The sequence below is a fragment of the Nerophis lumbriciformis genome, linkage group LG02, assembly GCF_033978685.3.
Source record: "Nerophis lumbriciformis linkage group LG02, RoL_Nlum_v2.1, whole genome shotgun sequence".
Taxonomy (NCBI): domain Eukaryota; kingdom Metazoa; phylum Chordata; class Actinopteri; order Syngnathiformes; family Syngnathidae; genus Nerophis; species Nerophis lumbriciformis.
In genome coordinates this window covers 21726217-21752500 of record NC_084549.2, presented here as the reverse complement: position 1 = coordinate 21752500, position 26284 = coordinate 21726217, and the positions used below count along the sequence as shown (strand labels likewise).

General features: G+C 40.6%; 1 protein-coding gene across 1 annotated transcript in view; it reads left to right on the top strand.

The window, feature by feature from the left end:
- eys (eyes shut homolog) overlaps nt 1–26284 on the top strand; it is a 683137-nt gene that overhangs the window by 98504 nt on the left and 558349 nt on the right. The window contains exons 8-9 of the mRNA XM_061958758.1: nt 11376–11480; nt 24748–24887. Coding sequence (XP_061814742.1) covers nt 11376–11480; nt 24748–24887 — 245 coding nt within the window. The remainder of the gene's footprint in view (nt 1–11375; nt 11481–24747; nt 24888–26284) is intronic.

The window sequence follows — 26284 nt, the reverse complement described above, 5'->3', positions numbered from 1 at the left end:
TAACATAATAGTGTGAGAGTCCAGTCCATAGTGGATCAACATAATAGTGTGAGATTCCAGTCCATAGTGGATCTTACATAACAGTGTGAGACTCCAGTCCATAGTGGATCTAACATAATAGTGTGAGAGTCCAGTCCATAGTGGATCTAGCATAATATTGTGAGACTCCAGTCCATAGTGGATCTAACATAATATTGTGAGAGTCCAGTCCATAGTGGATCTAACATAATAGTGTGAGAGTCCAGTCCATAGTGGATCTAACATAATAGTGTGAGAGTCCAGTCCTAGTGGATCTAACATAATAGTGTGAGAGTCCAGTCCATAGTGGATCTAGCATAATATTGTGAGACTCCAGTCCATAGTGGATCCAACATAATATTGTGAGAGTCCAGTCCATAGTGGATCTAACATAATAGTGTGAGAGTCCAGTCCATAGTGGATCTAACATAATAGTGTGAGAGTCCAGTCCTAGTGGATCTAACATAATAGTGTGAGAGTCCAGTCCATAGTGGATCTAACATAATTGTGTGAGAGTCCAGTCCATAGTGTATCTAACATAATAGTGTGAGAGTCCAGTCCATAATGGATCTAACATAATAGTGTGAGAGTCCAGTCTATAGTAGATCTAACATAATAGTGTGAGATTCCAGTCCATAGTGGATCTAACATAACAGTGTGAGACCAAAGTCCATAGTGGATCTAACATAATAGTGTGAGACTCCAGTCCATAGTGGATCTAACATATTAGTGTGAGAGTCCAGTCCATAGTGGATCTAACATAATAGTGTGAGAGTCCAGTCCATAGTGGATCTAACATAATAGTGTGAGAGTCCAGTCCATAGTGGATCTAACATAATAGTGTGAGAGTCCAGTCCATAGTGGATCTAGCATACTATTGTTAGAGTCCAGTCCATAGTGGATCTAACATAATAGTGTGAGAGTCCAGTCCATAATGGATCTAACATAATAGTGTGAGAGTCCAGTCCATAGTGGATCTATCATAATAGTGTGAGAGTCCAGTCCATAGTGGATCTACCATAATAGTGTGAGATTCCAGTCCATAGTGGATCTAACATAACAGCGTGAGACTCCAGTCCATCGTGGATCTAACATAATAGTGTGAGAGTCCAGTCCAAAGTGGATCTTGCATAATATTGTGAGAGTCCAGTCCATAGTGGATCTAACATAATAGTGTGAGAGTCCAGTCCATAGTGGATCTAACATAATAGTGTGAGAGTCCAGTCCATAGTGGATCTAGCATAATATTGTGAGAGTCCAGTCCATAGTGGATCTAACATAATAGTGTGAGAGTCCAGTCCATAGTGGATCTAACATAATAGTGTGAGAGTCCAGTCCATAGTGGATCTAATATAATAATGTGAGAGTCCAGTCCATAGTGGATCTAACATAATAGTGTGAGAGTCCAGTCCATAGTGGATCTAACATAATAGTGTGAGAGTCCAGTCCATAGTGGATCTAACATAATAATGTGAGAGTCCAGTCCATAGTGGATCTAACATAATAGTGAGAGCCCAGTCCATAGTGGATCTAACATACCGGTAATAGTGTGAGAGTCCAGTCCATAGTGGATCTAGCATAATATTGTGAGACTCCAGTCCATAGTGGATCTAACATAATAGTGTGAGAGTCCAGTCCATAGTGGATCTAACATAATAGTGTGATACTCCAGTCCATAGTGGATCTAACATAATAGTGTGAGAGTCCAGTCCATAGTGGATCAACATAATAGTGTGAGATTCCAGTCCATAGTGGATCTTACATAACAGTGTGAGACTCCAGTCCATAGTGGATCTAACATAATAGTGTGAGACTCCAGTCCATAGTGGATCTAACATAATAGTGTGAGAGTCCAGTCCATAGTGGATCTAGCATAATATTGTGAGAGTCCAGTCCATAGTGGATCTAACATAATAGTGTGAGAGTCCTGTCCATAGTGGATCTAACATAATAGTGTGAGAGTCCAGTCCATAGTGGATCTAACATAATAGTGTGAGTCCAGTCCATAATGGATCTAACATAATAGTGTGAGAGTCCAGTCCATAGTGGATCTAACATAATAGTGTGATACTCCAGTCCATAGTGGATCTAGCATAATATTGTGAGAGTACAGTCCATAGTGGATCTAACATAATAGTGTGAGAGTCCAGTCCATAGTGGATCTATCATAATATTGTGAGAGTACAGTCCATAGTGGATTTAACATAATAGTGTGAGATTCCAGTCTATAGTGGATCTAACATAACAGCGTGAGACTCCAGTCCATAGTGGATCTAACATAATAGTGTGAGACTCCAGTCCATAGTGGATCTAACATAATAGTGTGAGAGTCCAGTCCATAGTGGATCTAACATAATAGTGTGAGATTTCAGTCCATAGTGGATCTAACATAATAGTGTGAGACTCCAGTCCATAGTGGATCTAACATAATAGTGTGAGAGTCCAGTCCATAGTGGATGTAGCATGATATTGTGAGAGTCCAGTCCATAGTGGATCTAACATAATAGTGTGAGAGTCCAGTCCATAGTGGATCTAGCATAATATTCTGACAGTCCAGTCCATAGTGGATCTAACATAATAGTGTGAGAGTCCAGTCCATAGTGGATCTAACATAATAGTGTGAGAGTCCAGTCCATAATGGAACTAACATAATAGTGTGAGAGTCCAGTCCATAGTGGATCTATCATAATAGTGTGAGAGTCCAGTCCATAGTGGATCTACCATAATAGTGTGAGATTCCAGTCCATAGTGGATCTAACATAACAGTGTTAGACTCCAGTCCATCGTGGATCTAACATAATAGTGTGAGAGTCCAGTCCAAAGTGGATCTTGCATAATATTGTGAGAGTCCAGTCCATAGTGGATCTAACATAATAGTGTGACAGTCCAGTCCATAGTGTATCTAACATAATAGTGTGAGAGTCCAGTCCATAGTGGATCTAGCATAATATTGTGAGAGTCCAGTCCATAGTGGATCTAACATAATAGTGTGAGAGTCCAGTCCATAGTGCATCTAACATAATAGTGTGAGAGTCCAGTCCATAGTGGATCTAATATATTAATGTGAGAGTCCAGTCCATAGTGGATCTAACACAATAGTGAGAGTCCAGTCCATAGTGGATCTAACATAATAGTGTGAGAGTCCAGTCCATAGTGGATCTAACATAATAGTGTGAGAGTCTAGTCCATAGTGGATCTAACATAATAATGTGAGATTCCAGTCCATAGTGGATCTAACATAATAGTGAGAGCCCAGTCCATAGTGGATCTAACATAATAGTGTGAGAGTCCAGTCCATAGTGGATCTAGCATAATATTGTGAGACTCCAGTCCATAGTGGATCTAACATAATAGTGTGAGAGTCCAGTCCATAGTGGATCTAACATAATAGTGTGAGAGTCCAGTCCATAGTGGATCTAACATAATAGTGTGAGAGTCCAGTCCTAGTGGATCTAACATAATATTGTGAGAGTCTAGTCCATAGTGGATCTAACATAATAGTGTGAGATTCCATTCCATAGTGGATCTTACATAACAGTGTGAGACTCCAGGCCATAGTGGATCTAACATAATAGTGTGAGAGTCCAGTCCATAGTGGATCTAGCATAATATTGTGAGAGTCCAGTCCATAGTGGATCTAACATAATAGTGTGAGAGTCCTGTCCATAGTGGATCTAACAAAATAGTGTGAGAGTCCAGTTCATAGTGGATCTAACATAATAGTGTGAGAGTCCAGTCCATAATGGATCTAACATAATAGTGTGAGAGTCCAGTCCATAGTGGATCTAACATAGTAGTGTGATACTCCAGTCCATAGTGGATCTAGCATAATATTGTGAGAGTACAGTCCATAGTGGATCTAACATAATAGTGTGAGAGTCCAGTCCATAGTGGATCTATCATAATGTTGTGAGAGTACAGTCCATAGTGGATCTAACATAATAGTGTGAGATTCCAGTCTATAGTGGATCTAACATAACAGCGTGAGACTCCAGTCCATAGTGGATCTAACATAATAGTGTGAGACTCCAGTCCATAGTGGATCTAACATAATAGTGTGAGAGTCCAGTCCATAGTGGATCTAACATAATAGTGTGAGACTCCAGTCCATAGTGGATCTAACATAATAGTGTGAGACTCCAGTCCATAGTGGATCTAAAATAATAGTGTGAGAGTCCAGTCCATAGTGGATCTAGCATAATATTCTGACAGTCCAGTCCATAGTGGATCTAACATAATAGTTTGAGAGTCCAGTCCATAGTGGATCTAACATAATAGTGTGAGAGTACAGTCCATAGTGGATCTAGCATAATATTGTGAGAGTCCAGTCCATAGTGGATCTAACATAATAGTGTGAGAGTCCAGTCCATAGTGGATCTAACATAATAATGTGAGAGTCCAGTCCATAGTGGATCTAACATAATAGTGAGAGCCCAGTCCATAGTGGATCTAACATAATAGTGTGAGAGTCCAGTCCATAGTGGATCTAGCATAATATTGTGAGACTCCAGTCCATAGTGGATCTAACATAATAGTGTGAGAGTCCAGTCCATAGTGGATCTAACATAATAGTATTAGAGTCCAGTCCATAGTGGATCTAACATAATAGTGTGAGAGTCCAGTCCTAGTGGATCTAACATAATATTGTGAGAGTCTAGTCCATAGTGGATCTAACATAATAGTGTGAGATTCCAGTCCATAGTGGATCTTACATAACAGTGTGAGACTCCAGTCCCTAGTGGATCTAACATAATAGTGTGAGAGTCCAGTCCATAGTGGATCCAACATAATATTGTGAGAGTCCAGTCCATAGTGGATCTAGCATAATATTGTGAGAGTCCAGTCCATAGTGGATCTAACATAATAGTGTGAGAGTCCTCTCCATAGTGGATCTAACATAATAGTGTGAGAGTCCAGTCCATAGTGGATCTAACATAATAGTGTGAGAGTCCAGTCCATCATGGATCTAACATAATAGTGTGAGAGTCCAGTCCATAGTGGATCCAGCACATACTTGCCAAACCTCCCGGATTTTCCGGGAGACTCCCGAAATTCAGCGCCTCTCCCGAAAATCTTCCGGGACAAATTTTCTCCTGAAAATCTCTCAAAATTCAAGCTGAGCTGGAGGCCACGCCCCCTTCAGGTCCATGCGGACCTGAGTCAGCTTTCCCACAATATAAACAGCGTGCCTGCCCAATCACGTTATAACTGTAGAATGATGGAGGGCGAGTTCTTGTTTTTTTTATGTGGGTTTATTGTTAGGCAGTTTCATTAACGTCCTCCCAGCGCGGTAACAACACACAACAACAGCAGTCACGTTTTCGTCTACCGTAAAGCAGTTTGTCTGCCGTAAACAGCAATGTTGTGACACTCTTAAACAGGACAATACTGCCATCTAGTGCATTTCATGAAAGCACAAGCAGGGAGGTAATGGGTCCCATTTTTTTATAGTCTTTGGTATGACTCGGCCGGGGTTTGAACTCACAACCTACCGATCTCAGGGCGGACACTCTAACCACTAGGCCACTGAGTAGGTAACTAGGCCACTGAGTATATATATATATATATATATATATATATATATATATATATATATATATATATATATATATATATATATATATATATATATATATATATATATATATATATATATATATATATATATATATATATATATATATATATTTATAGCTAGAATTCACTGAAAGTCAAGTATTTCTTATATATACATATATATATATATATATGACATACTTGACTTGGTGAATTCTAGCTTTAAATATACTCCTCCCCTCTTAACCACGCCCCCACCACGCCCCCCCACCTCCCAAAATCGGAGGTCTCAAGGTTGACAAGTATGATCTAGCATAATATTGTGAGAGTACAGTCCATAGTGGATCCAACATAATAGTGTGAGAGTCCAGTCCATAGTGGATCTAACATAATATTAGATAGACTTCAGTTCAACCTCAGCATTCACACGCAATTTCTTCAGGAATTGCCTCATCTAGTTAGTACTGTTATAGTTATTAAGGTAACTTAAGTTACCTAATGTAATGCCAAAGTATCAGATCAGGACTCGAAATCGGGTCAGATATGAGGCCAAAAAATGTGATCAGGATTGGAGGCCAAAAATGTTGATAGGGACATCCATAGTAATTATCTTTACAACAACACAGCAGCATCAGAACTAATTTTATAATATCTGTGATGAGCAAACTACTCAGCCAGCATACTAATCTTTTTTTTGCAATTTAAGTACCTTGGCTCATGCATGTTAAAATGTCAACATTATCACTTACCCGATATATTTACAGTCAGAAATTAGCACAGGTGTTACCCCATACATGAGCGTTACAAATGATTATTTCTAACGTAAGCTGCAGCCAAGCATGACACAGTCTCTATATAATGAGCTGTATCATCTACGGGGCTGATGATATCAATCATTGCAGTTCTTCTGCTGCATGAAGGCATGTCTGTCAAGGCACGACTTTCTTTGTGCTCTCTGTTATTGATGAGGGGACATTTTGAAATAATAGCCTGCATTGGAAGCTCCCTCCACCCCGCTAACAGAGCCATAGAACACGACTATTCCTGAAAATTAGCTGCGCACCAAAAAAAAAAAACATATCCATCAAGCAACCTGCAACCCCCGCCTCATCGGCTGCGTCCATAAAAAGCTAACAACCCTCTCTGAGCTGCAGCAACTCCGTTGACAGGCGTTAGTCTACTATGTAATAGGCACATAGCCATTTAGACAAAATGCAAAATATTAAATAATAACTACTGTATTTTACGGACTATAAACAGAAAAAATATGTTCATATATTAGCCGCACCGGACCATAAACAGCAGATAAGTCTTTGTACATTGCAGTGGTGGGCCTTCTCTGCTGGCCTAACATAACCAGAAATCATGTTCATAATTAAAGATAAAAGTATTTTTTAATTTACTTTTCCTAAATATCTAAAAGTATCCATTGTCCCTTCATGTCATATTATGCTTCTTCCAGTGCTGTTGTTTTTGGGTTAGAGTTTATGTCTGTGCACTGTAAGTGAACGGGAACATAGAGTTGATAGACAGTTCCGATAGCCAATCAGATCACAAGTTGTTGACAGTAGCCTATCTAGGTAGCCTGATGTTAACGAGACTGTGATTCACTTACTTGTCATTCCAAAGTGAGTATCCAATCACAAGTTGCAATTTACTAAAGCAAGAAGTGTTGCACCGTAGCCATACCCGGCCAGCGGAGAAATCAGCGGTCCTCACTTTTTTAACCCACATAGAAGGAGAACAAAACGTTGATTGGGTGGCAGATATATATTTGCGAGGCCATTTTCAAGAAGGATATTTAAAGAGAAACTACGTCTTGTGAGACGACGTCAGCGATGAAATGGGGAAACGCCCGCCACTTCCACTCGAATCAACCGACAACGAGCGGTACCACTGGCTTATACGGCATTGAATGGGTGGCTCCAAATTGTGAGTTCAAATTTTTATTTTATTTTTTTCCACGTTTAAAATCCATCCATCCATCCATCCATTCATTTTCTACCCTTTATCCCTCTTTGGAGTCGCGGGGGGTGCTGGAGCCTATCTCAGCTGCATTCGTTTAAAATGTACCACATAAGATATGTTTTAATTGCTGATGCAGGTTTATTGATTCTTAAATGTGCCAGATAATAACCCGTTTTTCTCTATAGTATTTCTCCAGCAATGGTCATGTGGTGACATAGATGATGGTATTTTGAGAGGTAATCATTGAAGTCGGACATCACTGAAGGCCTAGGTGGGAAACGCACGGCCCGCCACTGGTACATTGTGAAATAATACACTTACATAGAAAGATTTTGTAAAAGTTTATATTTCCAAATGGTGCCTATAATACCGCAGTAAAACACTGATCAAACAAGACAGAAAAGAAAACGACAGGCTGTCTTTTAATGGATTTATTACAATCTTTACAAACTGGGTAACGTTTGCTGTGGTCTGGAACAATATGGCACACTAACAACTAGGAAATTAAATGAGCTCAAATATACCTACAAACGAGGCATAATGATGCAATCTGTATATACAGCTAGCCTAAATAACATGTTAGCTATTAGCTTGCAGTCATGCAGTGACCAAATATGCCTGATTAGCACTCCAACAAGTCAATAACAGCAACAAAACTCAGCTTTGTGCATCCATGCACAGTATAAAACATTTGGTGGACAAAATGAGACAAAGAAGGAGTGGCACAAAACATGTATTTATCTGGCAGCATCAGAGAAAGTTGTACATGTAAACAAACTGTTGAGTAACAGTCCACACAACGTTGAGTTCAAGGTCCGCTGAAATTTGTCGGACAAAACATGGCAAATATTGTCTTTAGTGAAGCATAAACACAAACATATTAAACAGTGGGCTTTCTAACAATTAGGAAGGTTTGTGTCATGTTTGTCCTACTACAGAAACCATATTACAACAAAAAAACATAATGTTTACACCTTTTTTTTCCATTTTCATACGTTTTTGAAAATGCTCCATGGAGCCACCAGTGGCTCTGGAGCCGCGGGTTGCTGACCCCCAATTTAGCCGATAGCGGATAAAAATCCATAGATTAGCCGCATCTTTGTATAAACCGCAGGGTGCAAAGCTTTGGATAAAAGTAGCAGTTTATGGCTTGGAAAGTACGGTATTGGTGTCCCACCTTCCCTACAGAAACACGTTTGCTTCAGTATGACATCTATGTTAATACAGTAACTCATGCTGTCAAATGATTATTTTGTTGAATCAGATTAATCACACTTTTAAATTTGATTAATCACAGGTTATTACTCGCTTACATAGTTTAAATTTAATTTAAAATTACCCAGATATTTGGACACATATGCAATTTTATTGTGAGAATGTCACCCAGGAACATTTTTGGAACTTGTTTCACTTAAATGCACATCAATCAATCAATCAATCAATGTTTATTTATATAGCCCTTAATCACAAGTGTCTCAAAGGGCTTCACAAGCCACAACGACATCCTCGGCTCAGATCCCACATCAGGGCAAGAAAAAACTCAACCAAATGGGATACAATGAGAAACTTTGGAGGGGACCGCAGATGTGGGAATCCTGCCCCTGGGCGACCGGTGCAATGGACGTCGAGTGGATCTAGTTAATAGTGTGAGAGTTCAGTCCATAGTGGGGCCAGCAGGGGATCATCTTGAGTGGAGACAAGTCAGCAGCGCAGAGACGTCCCCAACTGATGCACAGATGAGTGGTCCACCCCGGGTCCCGACTTTGAACAGCTAGCGCGTCATCTGTGGTCACTTAATAACCTCTCCACGCAGGAGAGGGGAACAGAGCAGAAAAGAGACGGCAGATCAACTGGTCTAAAAGGGGGGTCTATTTAAGGGCTAGCGTATACAAATGAGTTTTAAGATGGGACTTAAAGGCCTACTGAAACCCACTACTACCTACCACGCAGTCTGATAGTTTATACATCAATGATGAAATCTTAACATTGCAACACATTCCAATACGGCCGGGTTAGCATACTAAAGTGCAATTTTCAATTTTGCGCGAAATATCCTGCTGAAAACGTCTCGGTATGATGACGTCAGCACGTGACGTCACGGATTGTGGAGGACATTTTGGGACAGCATGGTGGCCAGCTATTAAGTTGTCTGTTTTCATCGCAAAATTCCACAGTATTCTGGACATCTGTGTTGGTGAATCTTTTGCAATTTGTTCAATGAACAATGGAGACAGCAAAGAAGAAAGCTATAGGTGGGAAGCGGTGTATTGCGGCCGATTGCAGCATCACAAACACAGCCGGTGTTTCATTGTTTACATTCCCGAAAGATGACAGTCAAGCTTTACCATTGGCCTGTGGAGAACTGGGACAATAGAGACTCTTACCAGGAGGACTTTGAGTTGGATGCGCAGACGCGGTACCGCGAGTACGCATGCAGCTGTGTCTTCCAAACATTTGATCGCTTGCCCGTACGTGCGTGCCGCTATGTGCATGTCACGTACGTAACTTTGGGGACTTTGGGGAAATATATGTGCTGTATGAACTTTGGGGAGGTGAACAGTACTTTGGGCTGTGGGATTTAGTGTGTTGTGCAGGTGTTTGAGTTGTATTGGTGGGTTATATGGACAGGAGGGGGGAGGTGTTTGTTATGCGGGATTCATTTGTGGCATATTAAATATAAACCTGGTTGTGTTGTGGCTAATAGAGTATATATATATATATATATATGTCTTGTGTTTATTTACTGTTTTAGTCATTCCCAGCTGAATATCAGGTCCCACCCACCTCTCACAGCATATTCCCTATCTGAATCGCTCCCACTGCCCTCTAGTCCTTCACTCTCACTTTCCTCATCCACAAATCTTTCATCCTCGCTCAAATTAATGGGGAAATTGTCGCTTTCTCGGTCCGAATCGCTCTCGCTGCTGGTGGCCATGATTGTAAACAATGTGCGGATGTGAGGAGCTCCACGACCTGTGACGTCACGCTACTCGTCTGCTACTTCCGGTACAGGCAAGGCTTTTTTATCAGCGACCAAAAGTTGCGAACTTTATCGTCGATGTTCTCTACTAAATCCTTTCAGCAAAAATATGGCAATATCGCGAAATGATCAAGTATGACACATAGAATGGACCTGCTATCCCCGTTTAAATAAGAAAATCGCATTTCAGTAGACCTTTAAATGCTTCTTCTGAGGTGGCATCTCTAACGGTTACCTCTAACAGTTATCTAAAGTTCAGTCAGAGCTTAATTTAGAGTAAAATTTGAGCACAAAAGTCAATCTGTCACTGACTGTATAACAACAACCCGCACCACTTTTCAGATAACCATCCGCGGATAAGTTAAAAGGGCATGTGTGGTCAAAATAAATTGCGTATTTAGTTTGCGTTGATGCATGATTAAAGCAATATTTTTTGTTTTGTTTAATCACACAAGTTAATTCTTTATTCATGGCAGCCCTACTAATAACTCATTCACGCATTTTAATATTAGTTTAAATGTTGTTTGGCGCATCCTGGCGAGTGCCAGAATGTGTCTTTGATTTTAGATTAGCCCTAATTATGCCGACATAGGACAAAAGAAGAAAAAAGAGCGATACATTGGAAAATATTCGACATCCTTGTTTAATGAGGTGTTTTTAGCAGTAGAAATGGTGCGTATTTTTAAAAATGGAAATGAAAATGCTTCTGGAATTAAAAAGAGCATGATGCATAGAAAGATAAAGACGTGATGTTAGAAACAATATGTGTATATGCATATTAAATGTAGTAAAAATATGTATTTCCCCATCTTTTGTAAACACAGACTGCATATTATGAATTGTCTATTGCCAGGAGCTCAGTGCCAGACGGAGATCAACGAGTGTCACTCCAACCCCTGCCGGCACAATGGCACATGCTTTGACTCGGTTGGACACTACAGGTGCCAATGTCCCACAGGTATGTTTGTTTTGTTTTTTTTTGCCAAATGGAGGTTTTTGTGTACATATCTCTGTATTAGCTGATGTGGCAAGCTGCAATGTAGACCTTTTGCACTGGTATGCAATGAGCGTGCCCTCTGACTGGCAGCCAGGGACCCTCTGGCCTTTTTATTGCTCACTGAAAACCAGAGATGATTAGCTTTTGCTAGTGGCATCCCTCTGCTAAAACACATTTCACCTGTGGAAATAAAGCCAGGGAAGTGGGCATGATTTAATTCACTGCATCTATTACAGGGTTGTTGTTTTTTTAGACACATTTCAACAACTAACATCGTTAACACTTACACAACTATCCATCTATTCATTTTTATTTACCACCTACATTGTTATTTACTGGTAGCATCATACACGTGTACGAATACCACTGGTTGTATCATTTTGCAATGCAGTTTGCTGAAAATGATAGAAAGTACCACTCTACGAAGCCACTGAAGCTGTGGTTAAAGTTGGAATTGCCACACATCACATTTTAAGATATTTGACACTCTACTGCCATCTGGGGACTAAAGTGCACCCCCCTATTTGTATACTGTAAACCAGGGGTGTCAAACGTACGGTTTCACCCGGCCCACGGGATGAGTTTGCTAAGTATAAAAATGAGCCGAAATTTTTGACTGAAAGAAACTGCTGTTCTAAATGTGTCCACTGGATGTCACAATAGCAAGTCTTTGTATCTTTGTAGATTAGGCTACATATGTAAAAAAAAAAAAAACACATGATGCACCAGTCGAGGAAAATTAGCAAACTACATAAATAACATCCTGTAATTTGATTTTGATATAATTTTTTTATCGTGATGGATTGAAAATGAACACCAATTAGTTGACTGATGAACATTACCACAGAATTTATTCAGAAAGTATAATAATAATAATAATTTTTATTTATAAGGCGCCTTTCTGGGCACTCTAGGACACTGTACAAAATCACAACAATAAAATCATATTGGATAAAAAAAACAACAACAACAAAGAGAAAAGAAAAGATGATTACAATGAATAAGCAGTCAGGAATAGGTGTGTTTTGAGTCTTGATTTGAAGAGGGATATTGAATGTAAGTTGCGAAGGTCTGGTGGTAAAGAGTTCCAAAGATGTGGGGCAGAGCGGCTGAAAGCTCGGGCACCCATGGTGGACAGTTTAAATAAAGGGACAGTGAGATGGATGGATGAAGAGGATCTTAGAGAACGTGAGGGCGTGGCGACATGGATCAGGTCAGAGAGATATGATGGACAGAGGTTATGGATGGCTTTGAAAGTGAGGAGAATTATTTTAAAGTGGATGCGATGTTTGATGGGTAGCCAGTGGACACCCTGGACAAGTCACCACCTCATCACAGGGCCAACACAGATAAACAGACAACATTCACACTCACATTCACACACTAGGGCCAATTTAGTGTTGCCAATCAACCTATCCCCAGGTGCATGTCTTTGGAGGTGGGAGGGGCCTATCCCCAGGTGCATGTCTTTGGAGGTGGGAGGAAGCCGGAGTACCCAAAAGGAACCCACGCAGTCCTGGGGAGAACAGGCAAACTCATCATACTCAATAATATAGCGTGGTACTATGAGTGGGTGTGCTGCGTGTGATCTACTAACACTGCGTTTGCAATTGAAAAGTGGTGCAGAATGCCTTAGTTAAATGAGGATCTTGTGTGCATAGGTGGCTTTTACCACGGAGACGATTATTTTCTGCACATTAATTGTATCATGCCTGTGTGCGATGTGTTGAACCGGCAGCACACATTTTCTGAATCACAACCTAGACAAGAGAAACATACACAAACTGACACTTAATTCTGTGCGCTCACATCACCAGCGCATGTGTGCGTCTGGAATGACTAAAACACATGAAAGGCATAATGAAAGACATATTTTCCAGTAGAAGATATATGAAAGTAATAAAATAAATAATAAAAATACCAGCAGACACTAAAACTCATCAATTTAATTTGTTTTAATCAGTTTCATAAGTCATCCAAGGGTAGGAAATTGTTGAATAGACGATATGTCTAATATTTTTTTATTTCTTATCGTACAAAATGTTGACACGCGCACGTAAGACGGAGGATTCTCGTCTGGACAGACAGTCTGTTTTTGCAGCGCAAGCACTGGTCCTGCAGCTGTGTGTGGAACTGTCAGTTTGTACGTCCTTTTTTAAATAAAACACAAAATTGTGCTCACAAAACCGGGCTGAGTGTTGATAAATCACATTGCGCGTGCTAAACAATCACATTCGCATTTTATCCACCCAGTATTGTGGGCATTTTGATGATGAACATATATTTTGCATTTCACTTAACATACTGTGACAGACTCTGACTGTCGGGTGGGTTCGCGGGACCACCAAGGAAGGACATTCTGCGTGAGCAGGTGTAGACTTCTTTATTTTGCAATATGAAAAGTCTATTCGGGCTGCTTTTCAGCTCCGCCTCCTCCTGCTCGCTCTGCCGTTCGCTCCTCAGCGTCACAGTGTCGTCGTCTCCCTTGCGCTCGTTGTCGCTCTCGCTCAGCGTCAGCTTCCCTCTGGCTCCTTCTCTTCTCTGCGCCTCTCTCGCTCTTCATCCTTCCGCGTCGTCTTCGTCTCGCTCTCGGTCGCTTCCGCTCTGCATCCACTGCTGGCTCTCCAACTCCTTCTCCCCCGTCCTCCTTTGCTGCTCCCCTTTTATTCAGTGAGAGAAGGTTACTTAATTGTGCCCAGCTGCCCGATCCACGCACCTGCAGTCCATCTCCATTGCGGCGTCGTTCCCGGCGCGCCCCGCCTCTCTGCTTGCTCGTCGTCCAAGCCTCCTCGCCGCCATCTTGGAGCGGGCTCTGGTGTGCCCTGCTTCGCCGCTGGACCGTCGGCCACGCCTCCTCACCGTCATCTCGGAGTCGGCCCCGGCGGGGCATGCCTCGCTGTCGGTCCGCCGGCCCCGCCTCCCCACACAGACACAATCTACTTTGCACATATTTATTAGCAGAGGTGTGGACTCGAGTCACATGACTTGGACTCGAGTCAGACTCGAGTCATGAATTTGATGACTTTAGACTCGACTTGACAAAATGTGAAGAGACTTGCAATTCGACTTAGACTTTAACATCAATGACTTGTGACTTCACTTGGACTTGAGCCTTTTGACTTGACATGACTTGACATGACTTGCCACTTTCCCCAAAATCCAAAGCTTAAAAAGTTATTTGGGAGCGCTCCGTATTTTTCATTTTCTTCGTCTGTCTATCAGCGTGTTGTTCCTGTCAGCTGGTGTGCTGTCAGTACAACAGCCAATCAAATTAGATTTACGTTGTTTTCATCACACAGCATTCATCCAATCAAATTGCAGTACAACCAATGAACAAGAGTTGTCCAAAAACGTGCCAGTGAGAAACAATTATGTTAAAGTTGGTTTCGTCCGGGTATAAAAACTACGACTTGGTCAACAAAAAACGAATTGCGGTATGCAAATCACGCAGTTCGAATATTACAGACGGAGACGCAACAACTTCCAACTTCGTTCGACATTTGAAGTTACACAAAGAAGGGTAAGTTTTGAATGTAAGATAACGTTTATTGGCTAAGTAACGTGACTTTTATTTGCTGTGTAGTTAAATCAGTGAGGCTGCAAACTCACTGCTAACGTTATAACCATAGACATCTTATAAGTAGACGCAGCATAGAGCGCTACTGCCTACTGGCGCAGACGAGGCGCGTGGCCGCCATCTTGGAGTGGTGATCCGCTCCACTCAGTGCAATTAATTTGGCAGGAGCAATGAACTGTCAGTGCATTTAATTCATCTTACCTCACTGAATACCACTGATTTTCACCCCCTTTTTTGTCATACGTGTAGCTATGATAACAGACACATGTTTTGGCGTGTTTTATTATTCATAGTTTGCTTAACAGTAATATAATATTCTTATACGCTATAAGTGACCAAACGTCCGAGATCAAAACTGGGAATATAATCCCAGAGAAGGGGGAAAAAAACGGTAATCTATTTTTAAATTGAAGAAACAATATGATTAGGTTATATATACATATGTGTGTATCCTACATAAACAATGTATGAATACATTAGATATCTATATATCTTAGGGACCATAGACTGTATCTCTGTTGCTTCAGCAGCAGAGTTTATTCTGTCTTGACACTTTGTATTGATATTTTCTATTACATTCTTCCCTTAAATGATAATGTTTGCAATCATTGTTTTATATGTATTATTTTATGTAAGTCGCTTTGGATAAAAGCATCTGCCAAATACTTAAACATATATAAACACCTGAAAGTCTTCATATCAGCTAAAACCACCAATCTGTTTCACTGGATTCAGAATAAAACCAAATTCTGTTTAACCCAACAATGTTAGTATTTGAATATTGTTACTTGAAGACTGATTCCTGGTTACAATTATACTGTTAAGAAAGTATTGTCTTATACTTTGCCTAAAATGAGAATGCATCATAATCAGTGGCGGCTGGTGAATTTTGTTTTAGGTGGGGCTGAAAGTTTGTAAACCAAACCCCTGTAGGGGCGTCATCCTCCCACAGAAGATTTCTTTGTGATTTTCACATACAAATATTGAAGATCTTTGATCCTTCTCAACTCTGTGGTAATATTATTTTCATAAAATACAACCAATAGTACGTTAATGTTAAATCTCACTTGTGAAAAGTAATCCCCCGATTCCTATTTTCAACAGTCCGCTCATTTGAGCAGGAAAACGCTGAACCCCACCATCTTTGTTTTCTACCTGTCATCTGTCAGTTTCGGCTGCTCGCCGGCTCCTCATCAGCACTTCAAGATGGCGGCCAAATTGCTCACGTCACAGCAACCAATGCTGCGTCTACTTATAAGATGTCTATGGTTATAACGTCATTGCAAACACGGCAATCTGTTGCGTCCACTGCAGTTTGCTACCTTATTCATACTTTTTGTCAAGTGATTTTTTTTTAAGCAGGGTTTCATGAGGTACCTATACATAACGTTACGTTAGTCAATGTATCACACACAGTAACGTAACGTTAGATGGCAGTCAGCAGCACCGCGTATTTTAGCCACCTACAAAAAGACAAACATAGTCAAATAAAGGTCAGTTAAAATGTATACTATATTAAGAATATGTGTACATATTGCATAGGGTCCTGACATCTAAAAAGTACAACTCTGTTCATTGTTATGTTCATATATTTGTTATGTTTTTCATGTGTACGCACACATAAACACACATACAGTATGAGATGAGATCAATGAGATAAGGTAAGAACAGGATAGAAACTGCTGTGGAACTAGTTACAATGCAATATACCATGGAAATACAATGTTAACACTTTTGTGCAAATAAGTACAGTTGCACTTGTTTTTTTTCAAATGTGTTTATTCTGTAAAGGAATGAGTTACATGTTTAAAATGACTGGTTAATAGTGCTATTTTGAAGTGCAATGTCAGCACTATCTTTTTCCCTGCAATTTCAAATGCACTTGTTTTAATAAATAAATACAGCGTTTTAAAAGCATACACAATCTGTGTAAATATATTAGTCTGTGGTTAAATGACTTGAAAGGACTCGAAACTCAAAATGCAGGACTTGGGACTTGACTTGAGACTTTCCAGTCTTGACTTTGGACTTAACTCGGACTTGCCCTGTCTTGACTCGGGACTTGACTCGAGACTTGAGGGTAAAGACTTGAGACTTACTTGTGACTTGCAAAGCAATGACTTGGTCCCACCTCTGTTTATTAGTACATCGGCTTTGCGTGTGCTATCAAGTTTGCACGGGTTTTAGGACCAGCAAAATTTTAGTAAATCAGGCCCTTACAGTATCATGAAAGGGGTTACACTATGACTTATTTTTCTACATTTAAATAACTTATTTGTGGTCTACATAACATGTACCATATTTTTCGGACTATAAGTCGCAGTTTTTTTCATAGTTTGGTCGGGCTCCAGTGCGACTTATATGTTTTTTTCCTTTTTTATTATGCATTTTCGGCAGGTGCGACTTATACTCCGGTGCGACTTATACTCCGAAAAATACGGTAATGGTGTTTCTTTTGTTAACATTTTGCATAGATTGTTTTTTACCGACCGTTTTCAAGCTGCTTTCTGACCGTCTTCAGGATGCGCCATTTTGTGGGCGGTCTTGTTCACGTGGCTCCACTTCTGTCATCCATGTTGTAGTTTGTAGTGCTTCCGGACTAGTCTATTGACAAATATAATTTTGAACTATGCGTTAATTAGTATTAGAAATGGCCATATCGGAGTATGCAGTCTGCCCCACAACAAAAGGATAGAGAAAATTAAATAATTTATTGACTACAGTGGCATACTCGCGCAAAGCTTTGGTTAAATGTGTACCATATATGGAGATACCCACTGATGACACAATTAGGAAAACATCACAAATCAAGCAAATTCCAACCGGTTTGTCTGGAGGAAGTATGAGGGAACACAATATTGTTTTATAAATATCTCTGCCATGCCTCCATGGTTTGGTTTCACATTTCCGAGACTTATGCAGATCCCAGATACATGAAAATAGGTACTAATAGGTAAGAAAACATGGTATTTTATAAGAGGTCACATTTAAGTGTCACAAAAATGAAGACAGAGACCAGTTGAATGTGTGGCTTTTTGTAATTTGGAAAGCTAACATAATTGTAAATATCATTTTTAATACTTAGATGGAAGTCATTTGGAGTCAATGAGTGTTTGAAGTCATGAATTTTAGGTTATTTTCGGAAGATACTTTGACAGGCCTTCACTTGCTACTTGGGTCTTCAATGAATCAACCAATCAATGTTTATTTATATAGCCCTAAATCACAAGTGTCTCAAAGGGCTGCACAAGCCACAACGACATCCTCGGTACAGAGCCCACATAAGGAAAAGGAAAAACTCACCCCAGTGGGACGTCGATGTGAATGACTATGAGAAACCTTGGAGAGGACCGCATATGTGGGTAACCCCCCTTCTCTTTTGTCTTCAGTAAATAAAACACTTGTTCTATTTGACTCAGATGAAACCCTAAAATAATAATTCCAGCTAAGTCGTTGCCTTCAAAATGCCTTGTGTTGCTTTGGCAGTTTTTTGGGGGGGTCAATAGTTCTCCGGATCATTGCAGGTTCCTCATTCTTCATACAACCCTCTTCCCATTATTCTAATACAACTTGACCTGAATCATTCTAAGTAATCTCATTCACAAAAAAATGCTATTTCCCCCTTCCTGGCGTGTGCTGATATTATAAAAGGCTTATTTATTTATCGAAAAATTGAGTCTGAGATCATCTGCTTTGATGCCTTACTGTGACTTACTTTAAAAAGAAACCCACAATGTTCTGAAAGTAAAGGACCGGTATGATCTTCACTAGCCAAATCAGCAGTCTCATTTCAACCTTTTTTTTTCCACTAACCGAAGGCAAACATGAAGGCAGCAAGGCCCACAAACAAGCAGCGACTATTGTTCTGCACACTCCTGACAAAGGTTCAAACGAAACATCTTCTTGTTGTGTGGCAAAATTGCAAACCACCCTTCCTTTGTGCCTCCTGTTGACGCAGATAATCAAAACGTCTTGATTTGTGCAATAGACGCTGAAATGAAAAGTCCCTGTTTAACATTTTTTGGCCTGTGATTGACAGCCGAGATACATCACAAAGCTCATTACCAGACCTCAACAATGCATCGGATTTGTGCAAATATTGTATCTTAAAAGATACATCGAAATAATTTCACATTAATTGCTTATTTTGTCTCACCGGCTGAGACTTGAATTTACATTCACCAAATGCAAAGTGATGGCACTCTCGCGGGGGTTCTGTGTTGTTGGCAGGGCAGACGCCGTGTCTGGCAGTCACTTTGGCCTCATTAATGGAGCATTTTACTGCAGGAGGCAAGACACTGTGGGCAGAGCATTATATCACAACACAATTTTCCAAGAACCCTTTACTAAGTCACTGTGTGATTGCTCTAATGCTGGTAAAGAATTGGACATTTTTGTCTTAATAAGGACAGTGTAACTTTAAGTAATAACCCTAACCCTAATATATGTGGAATTAAAACTCTTTCACTAATTTTAAGCAAATTCTAAAAATATTTCTTCTTGATTAACGTTACGTTCTCATTGCAGATCAATTCCGATTTGTTTGCCCATATGCGATTCAATTCAGATTTGTTCATGTTTTTTGTGAACAGTTCTAATTCCACCTTGGTCTCTTTCGTATGTGGTCATGTATCCAATGCGACCGCATGCGACTCAGGCCCTGTCTACATTAAGCCGAATAACTCTTTAAACAAATAATTATTTAGCCTAAGCCCCGTGTCAGCCACACTAAACCATTGTTTAAGGTTCCCCTCCTTGGATAATGTTTTACACGGGTAAGTGTGCCGTGTATTTCTTGAATCTCCGGCTTTTAGGTTTTTATGGACTCATCGATCGTTTACAAACTGAGTTTGGAGAGGAAGTGATGTCAGAAAGAACGCGCCACAGCCAACTTCATAACATGCGGTTTCGTAACTCGGAGCTAACCACTGGAAATATGGAGACGAGTCATCCAAACATGCCAAGTTTCCCTTTCCTCTACATGTAATGACGCTTGTGGAAATCACACATGGATACCTTAAGAGAAGAAAATGTGCGATTGCAGCTATTTGGGATACAACACTTCTCAGACGGCAAGAGAACTTTTGAAAGTCCAGGTCAGCTGTGATTCTACTTACCGAAAATCTTCGTCCATTTGTCGAAGGAGAGCCAATGAGAATGCGGACTCCTGTGGATGTGATAAAAAGGTAGCGTGCACTTTGTATTACCTGGCCGACGAGGGAAGACTACGGAAAACAGCGAATGCTTTAGAACTGGCAAAACAGACTGTACCAGTTATTGTCCGCCATTTGCGGTCTCAACGTCTAGGTCCAGAGTATATAAAGTCACCAAAAACAAGTGGACAATGAAGATCAAGGCAAAAAAGAGTGTGGAGTGTCCTGACCAGATATCTAGATCCCTAGATTGATTGATGTAAAATGTTCTTTATCACATTGTTTACTTTCAAATGTCCATTAAAGATTTGATTAATTCATGATGGCTCCGGTGTGATTCACTACAAAAAGGCCACACAGCACACTGGATTCCAGTTAATTGAAATACCACAACAGTGGATATTGTTCAGATAAGTTCAATTTAATTTAAGAACTTGCACACAAAGCAACACTGGAAGTGACTATGATGTGCGCATTTTCCGCGCATGCGCACTAAGTTGCGTTGCGTTGGCGGACAGAGGGGGCAGGGGGTCTTAAACAACGGCATTGTGTGTGTGGGTGGACAAGGATAAGGTTAGGTGGGATTTACCCTGGATAACCTTAGCCGAAGAAGGGACCTCAGGGTGCCTCCGTCGGATATAAATGTCATCCAAAGTTGGCAAATGTCACAGTTTTTGCCAAAATAGATGACTGCGAAAATAAATGGTGAACGTCAATGTCCCACCTCTCCTGACTCCCACTCTTCACTCTGCACACGCTCCTTGAAACAGACGTCACAGTGTACCCTACTAACAGCCATAGCCACAACTTCTTAATCTCAATGCAAAATAATATGTTCAGGAAATGTTGACCTCTTTTGCACAAAATCCTTAAAATTGCCAAAAAATGTGCCAGGACTGATACCTACACAAATTAGGGTCATGTCTAATTAGGGTCACTTCACAAACGTATTCTCTTCACATATGACACAAATAGAAGTCACATTTCTTTGAACAGCATTGCCTAATAGTCCTTAAATGGACAGTTCACTGTGTCATATACAATTATTCATTATTTTGGACACTCAACAAGGTGTCGTAACTTAATCTGAAGAAAAAAAATTATATTTGCAACTTTTAAGAAATGTTCACTTTCCCTTTTGTGTGTGGAATTCCAGGAGTTTGAGAGTTGCTTACACAAACAAATCCTGACATTTGGGTGACAACATGTTTTGTATTCCATTGATTTGACTGTGGGCCGCACGGTGGAAGAGGGGTTAGTGTGTCTGCCTCACATTACGAAGGTCCTGAGTAGTCGTGAGTTCAATCCCGGCCTCGGGATCTTTCTGTGTGGAGTTTGCATGTTCTCCCCGTGACTGCGTGGGTTCCCTCCGTGTACTCCGGCTTCCTCCCACCTCCAAAGACATGCACCTGGGAATAGGTTGATTGGCAACACTAAATTGGCCCTAGTGTGTGAATGTGAGTGTGAATGTTGTCTGTTTATCTGTGTTGGCCCTGCGATGAGGTGGCGACTTGTCCAGGGTGTACCCCGCCTTCCGCCCGATTGTAGCTGAGATAGGCTCCAGCGCCCCCTGCGACCCCGAAGGGAATAAGCGGTAGAAAATGGATGGATGGATGGATGATTTGATTGTATGTACCTGCATTTAGAGGACACACACCAGTATGCATCCCCATCATCTCGTTGACTGAAGTGAGCGGGGCACGCATGATCCTAAAGTAGAATTCATAACAATACTTACTATCTATTGGGATGACTCCATTCAATCAACAATGTCCACTGGTTATACCATACTTGCCAACCTTGAGACCTCCGATTTCGGAAGGTGGGGGGTGGGGGGTGGGGGATGGGCGTGGTCGGGGTGGGACGGGGGCGTGGCTAAAAAGGGAGGAGTATATTTACAGCTAGAATTCACCAAGTCAAGTATTTCATATATATATATATATATATATATATATATATATATATATATATATATATATATATATATATATATATAAGACATACTTGACGTTCAGTGAATTCTAGCTATATATATATATATATATATATATATATATATATAAGAAATACTTGACATTCAGTGAATTCTAGCTATATATATATATATATATATATATATATATATATATATATATATATATATATATATATATATATATATATATATAAAATAAATACTTGAATTTCAGTGTTCATTTATTTACACATATACACACACACAACACTCATCTACTCATTGTTGAGTTAAGGGTTGAATTGTCCATCCTTGTTCTATTCTCTGTCACTATTTTTCGAACCATGCTGAACACCCTCTCTGATGATGCATTGATGTGTGGCACGCACAAAAGTGCTTTCATCAAATGCACTAGATGGCAGTATTGTCCTGTTTAAGAGTGTCACAACATTGCTGTTTACGGCAGACAAACTGCTTTACAGTATACAAAAACGTGACTGCTGCTGTTGTTGTGTGTTGTTGCCGCACTGGGAGGACGTTAATGAAACTGCCTAACAATAAACCCACATAAGAAACCAAGAACTCGCCCTCCATCATTCTACAGTTATAACGTGGTTGGGCAGGTATGCTGTTTATATATCCCGCCTGAATTTCGGGAGATTTTCGGGAGAACATTTGTCCCGGGAGGTTTTCGGGAGAGGCGCTGAATTTCGGGAGTCTCCCGGAAAATCCGGGAGGGTTGGCAAGTATGGGTTATACTGCCTTTTTAAAAAAGTTAAAAGTACCACTGATAGTCACACACACACACACACTAGGTGTGGTGAAATTCCCCTCTGCATTAGACCCATCCCCTTGTTCCACGCCCCGGGAGGTGAGGGGAGCAGTGAGCAGCAGCGGTGGCCGCACTAGGGAACCATTTTTGGTGATTCAACCCCCAATTCCAACCCTTGATGCTGAGTGCCAAGCAGTGAGGTAATGGGTCCAATTTTTATAGTCTTTGGTATGACTCGGCCGGGGTCTGATCTCAGGCGGACACTCTAACCACAAGGCTACTGAGCAGGCTAACAAAACATGAACATGTCCAGCATTGCACACTCGATCTGATGCAATTGTCCCTTCGGTGTTTTGGCTGACGGTCAATGTGGAAATCTGGCCGTGATGGAATAAGCAGGTTGGTGGAGTGGCTTTGTCATTGGGTTATTGAGTGGGATCCTCCAATCACAGATGTCAGGTTGAATTATTACCCCAGGATACTCAGGTTATCATATGCACTTCTTTCCAACACCCAGACCCAGTATTTCTTCTCAGGCCTGTTTGTTTGGAAAATACAGCTTGCAATGATCTCCCTATACTGGCTGGGTTTGCTATCTCACTGCTAACATTGACAAATGGCCTTTCCTTGACAGTTGCACATTGTGGACATTAGCTAAGCTTTTCATCATGCATAACAGTAATGTAGCGAATATTTGTTCACTTTCTTGACACCAATATTTGATAACTTAAACATGACTTGGACATCCATCTTTGGCAGACAAACCAGAGCTTTTCTCTTTGCAGTCAGAGCTATCGGAAGCTCTCTTTCTGCTGCCGTTGCAGTTGAATTTAATCCTCGATCGAGAACCCTTAAGTCTCTGAGTAAACTGGTACTAGATGTGGCCCCACATCCATGCTAACACAATTCCACAGAGCGAACCTTCTCCTGCCTAAATCTCATCTTTATCTCAGTAAACCTAAGCCTCTTTCTCTCATACGCCTCATCTGCCGCATCTCGTCATGGTGAAGTCCCACAAAGCAAGTTGCACATTGTAAGAAAATAGACCACTGCGTTCTGGACACCAGTGTGGGGTAAAGTCTTAGGACATGAGTGGAATCATAAGTGGCCAGCCTGCAAGAGGATGTGTTAAAGCCAAAGTCCTGGACTGTGCTTTTTTTTTCATAGATTCTATTTTTATGACTTTTTTTTAACTGTAATGCATTGGAATGTTGGTATTTAGAGTGATTGTATTTTGCATAATTATTTGTAAATAAATGTGTTGCATTTTGTTCCTTTTGGAATTGTACATGATTAAGTATTAAGTTGTGTTGAAATCGTTATTAGTGAACCTGTATTAGCCATTACATTGGTCATTTTAAAGTCACTGTAAAATATGTATTTTTTTTAAATTATTATTAAATTAAAGTAATTACAGTGTTCAATTAAATCCTCTTGAAGATTGACTCGTTGGCTACTAAGAGAGGGGCCATTTACCTTTTTAGTGGATTGATGATGAATGGGTCACAGTCACTACCAGGGTTGTACGGTATACCGGTATTTGTAAAGTACCGCGATGCTAATGAATCATATTCGGTACTATACCGCCTCTGAAAAATACTTTTTTTTTTTGTTAAAATAAAGCCAATAATGTCATTTTTTGTGGTCCCCTTTATTTAGAAAAGTACCGAATAGTACTGAAATACATTTTGGTGCCGGTAGCGTTACCAAAATATTGGTATCGGGACAACACTAGTTACTACACATAACTTGTGTCCAAACTTTTTTTGCAGGTTTTCTAGGTCAAAACTGCGAAGTGGACATAGATGCTTGTCAACTGTCCAACAACAAATGTTCTCCAAAGACTGAATGTTTGGATCTCTCCCACGGTCTAACTTATACCTGCAGGGTGCCCTGTCCCCCAAGCCTTCAGGTGGGTAAATATGTCTTGTAAGCCGTTGTCATTGACTGAATACATGAAGATCCGCAAACTGACAGAGAGATGAAGTGGGGACCCCCTACTAATGTATCTTGTTTACAATTGTGTTTTAAACTAAGGCACCTTCTACACTAAGGTTATCCAGGGTAAATCCCGCCTAACCTTATCCTTGTCCACAAACACACAATGGTCACTTAAGCCCTCCCCCTCCGTCTTCCGGCGCAACGCGACCTAGTACGCATGCACGGATAATGCACATGTCATAGTCACCTCCAGTGTTACTTTGTGTGCAAGTTCTTAAATTAAATGTAACTTATCTGAACAATATCCATTGCTGTGGTATTTCAATTAACTGGAATCCAGTGTGCTGTGGGGCCCTATTGTAGTGAATCACACCTGAGCCATCATAAATTAATCAAATCTTTAATGGATATTTGAAAGTAAACAATGTGATAAAGAACATTTTACATCAATCAATCTAGGGATCTAGAAATCTGGTCAGGACACTCCACACTCTTTTTTGCCTTCACCTTTATTGTACATTCGTTTTTGGTGACTTTATATACTCTGGACCTAGACGTTGAGTCCGCGACATCCATGGCGGACAATAACTGATACAGTCTGCTTTGCCAGTCCAAAAGCAGTCGTCGTTTTTTGTAGTCTTCTCTCGACGGCCAGGTAATACATAGCGCTCGCTACCTTTTTTTATCACATCCACGGGAGCCCGCATTCTCGTTGTCTCTCCTTCAACAAATGGACAAAGTTTTTCGCTAAGTAGAATTACAGCTGATCTGGACATTCGAAAGTTCTCTTGCCGTCTGATAAGTGTTGTATCCGAAATAGCTGCAATCGCACAGTTTCTTGTCTTAAGGTATTCATGTGTGATTTCCACAAGCGTCTGTACATGTAGAAGAAGGAGAAACACGGGCATGTCTGGATGACTTGCCCCTATACTTCCAGTAGTTAGCTCCGAGTTACGGAACCGCTTTATTATGAAGCTGGCTGTGGCGCGTTCTTTCTGGCGTCACTTCCTCTCCAAACTCAGTTTGTAAATGATCAATGAGTCCATACAAAGCTAAGAGCCGGAGATTCAAGAAATAGACTGTGTACTTACCCGTGTAAAACATTATCCAAGGAGGGGAACCTTAAACGATGAATTAGTGTGGCCGAAAAGGGGTTTAGGCTAAATAATTATTTGTTTAGTGTACACACAGCCTAAGGATACACTACCTTATAAGGGGAGGCATATCTCTCTTCTGCTTGGGTTGTTTTGTTGTGTACTAAACGATCTATTTTTACCGATTCCAACACTTAAAGAGAACCCAGCTACCAGCTGAGAATGGGCTTTTGGCCAATCACAGGGAACTTGATAGAGCCTTGTGATTGTCACA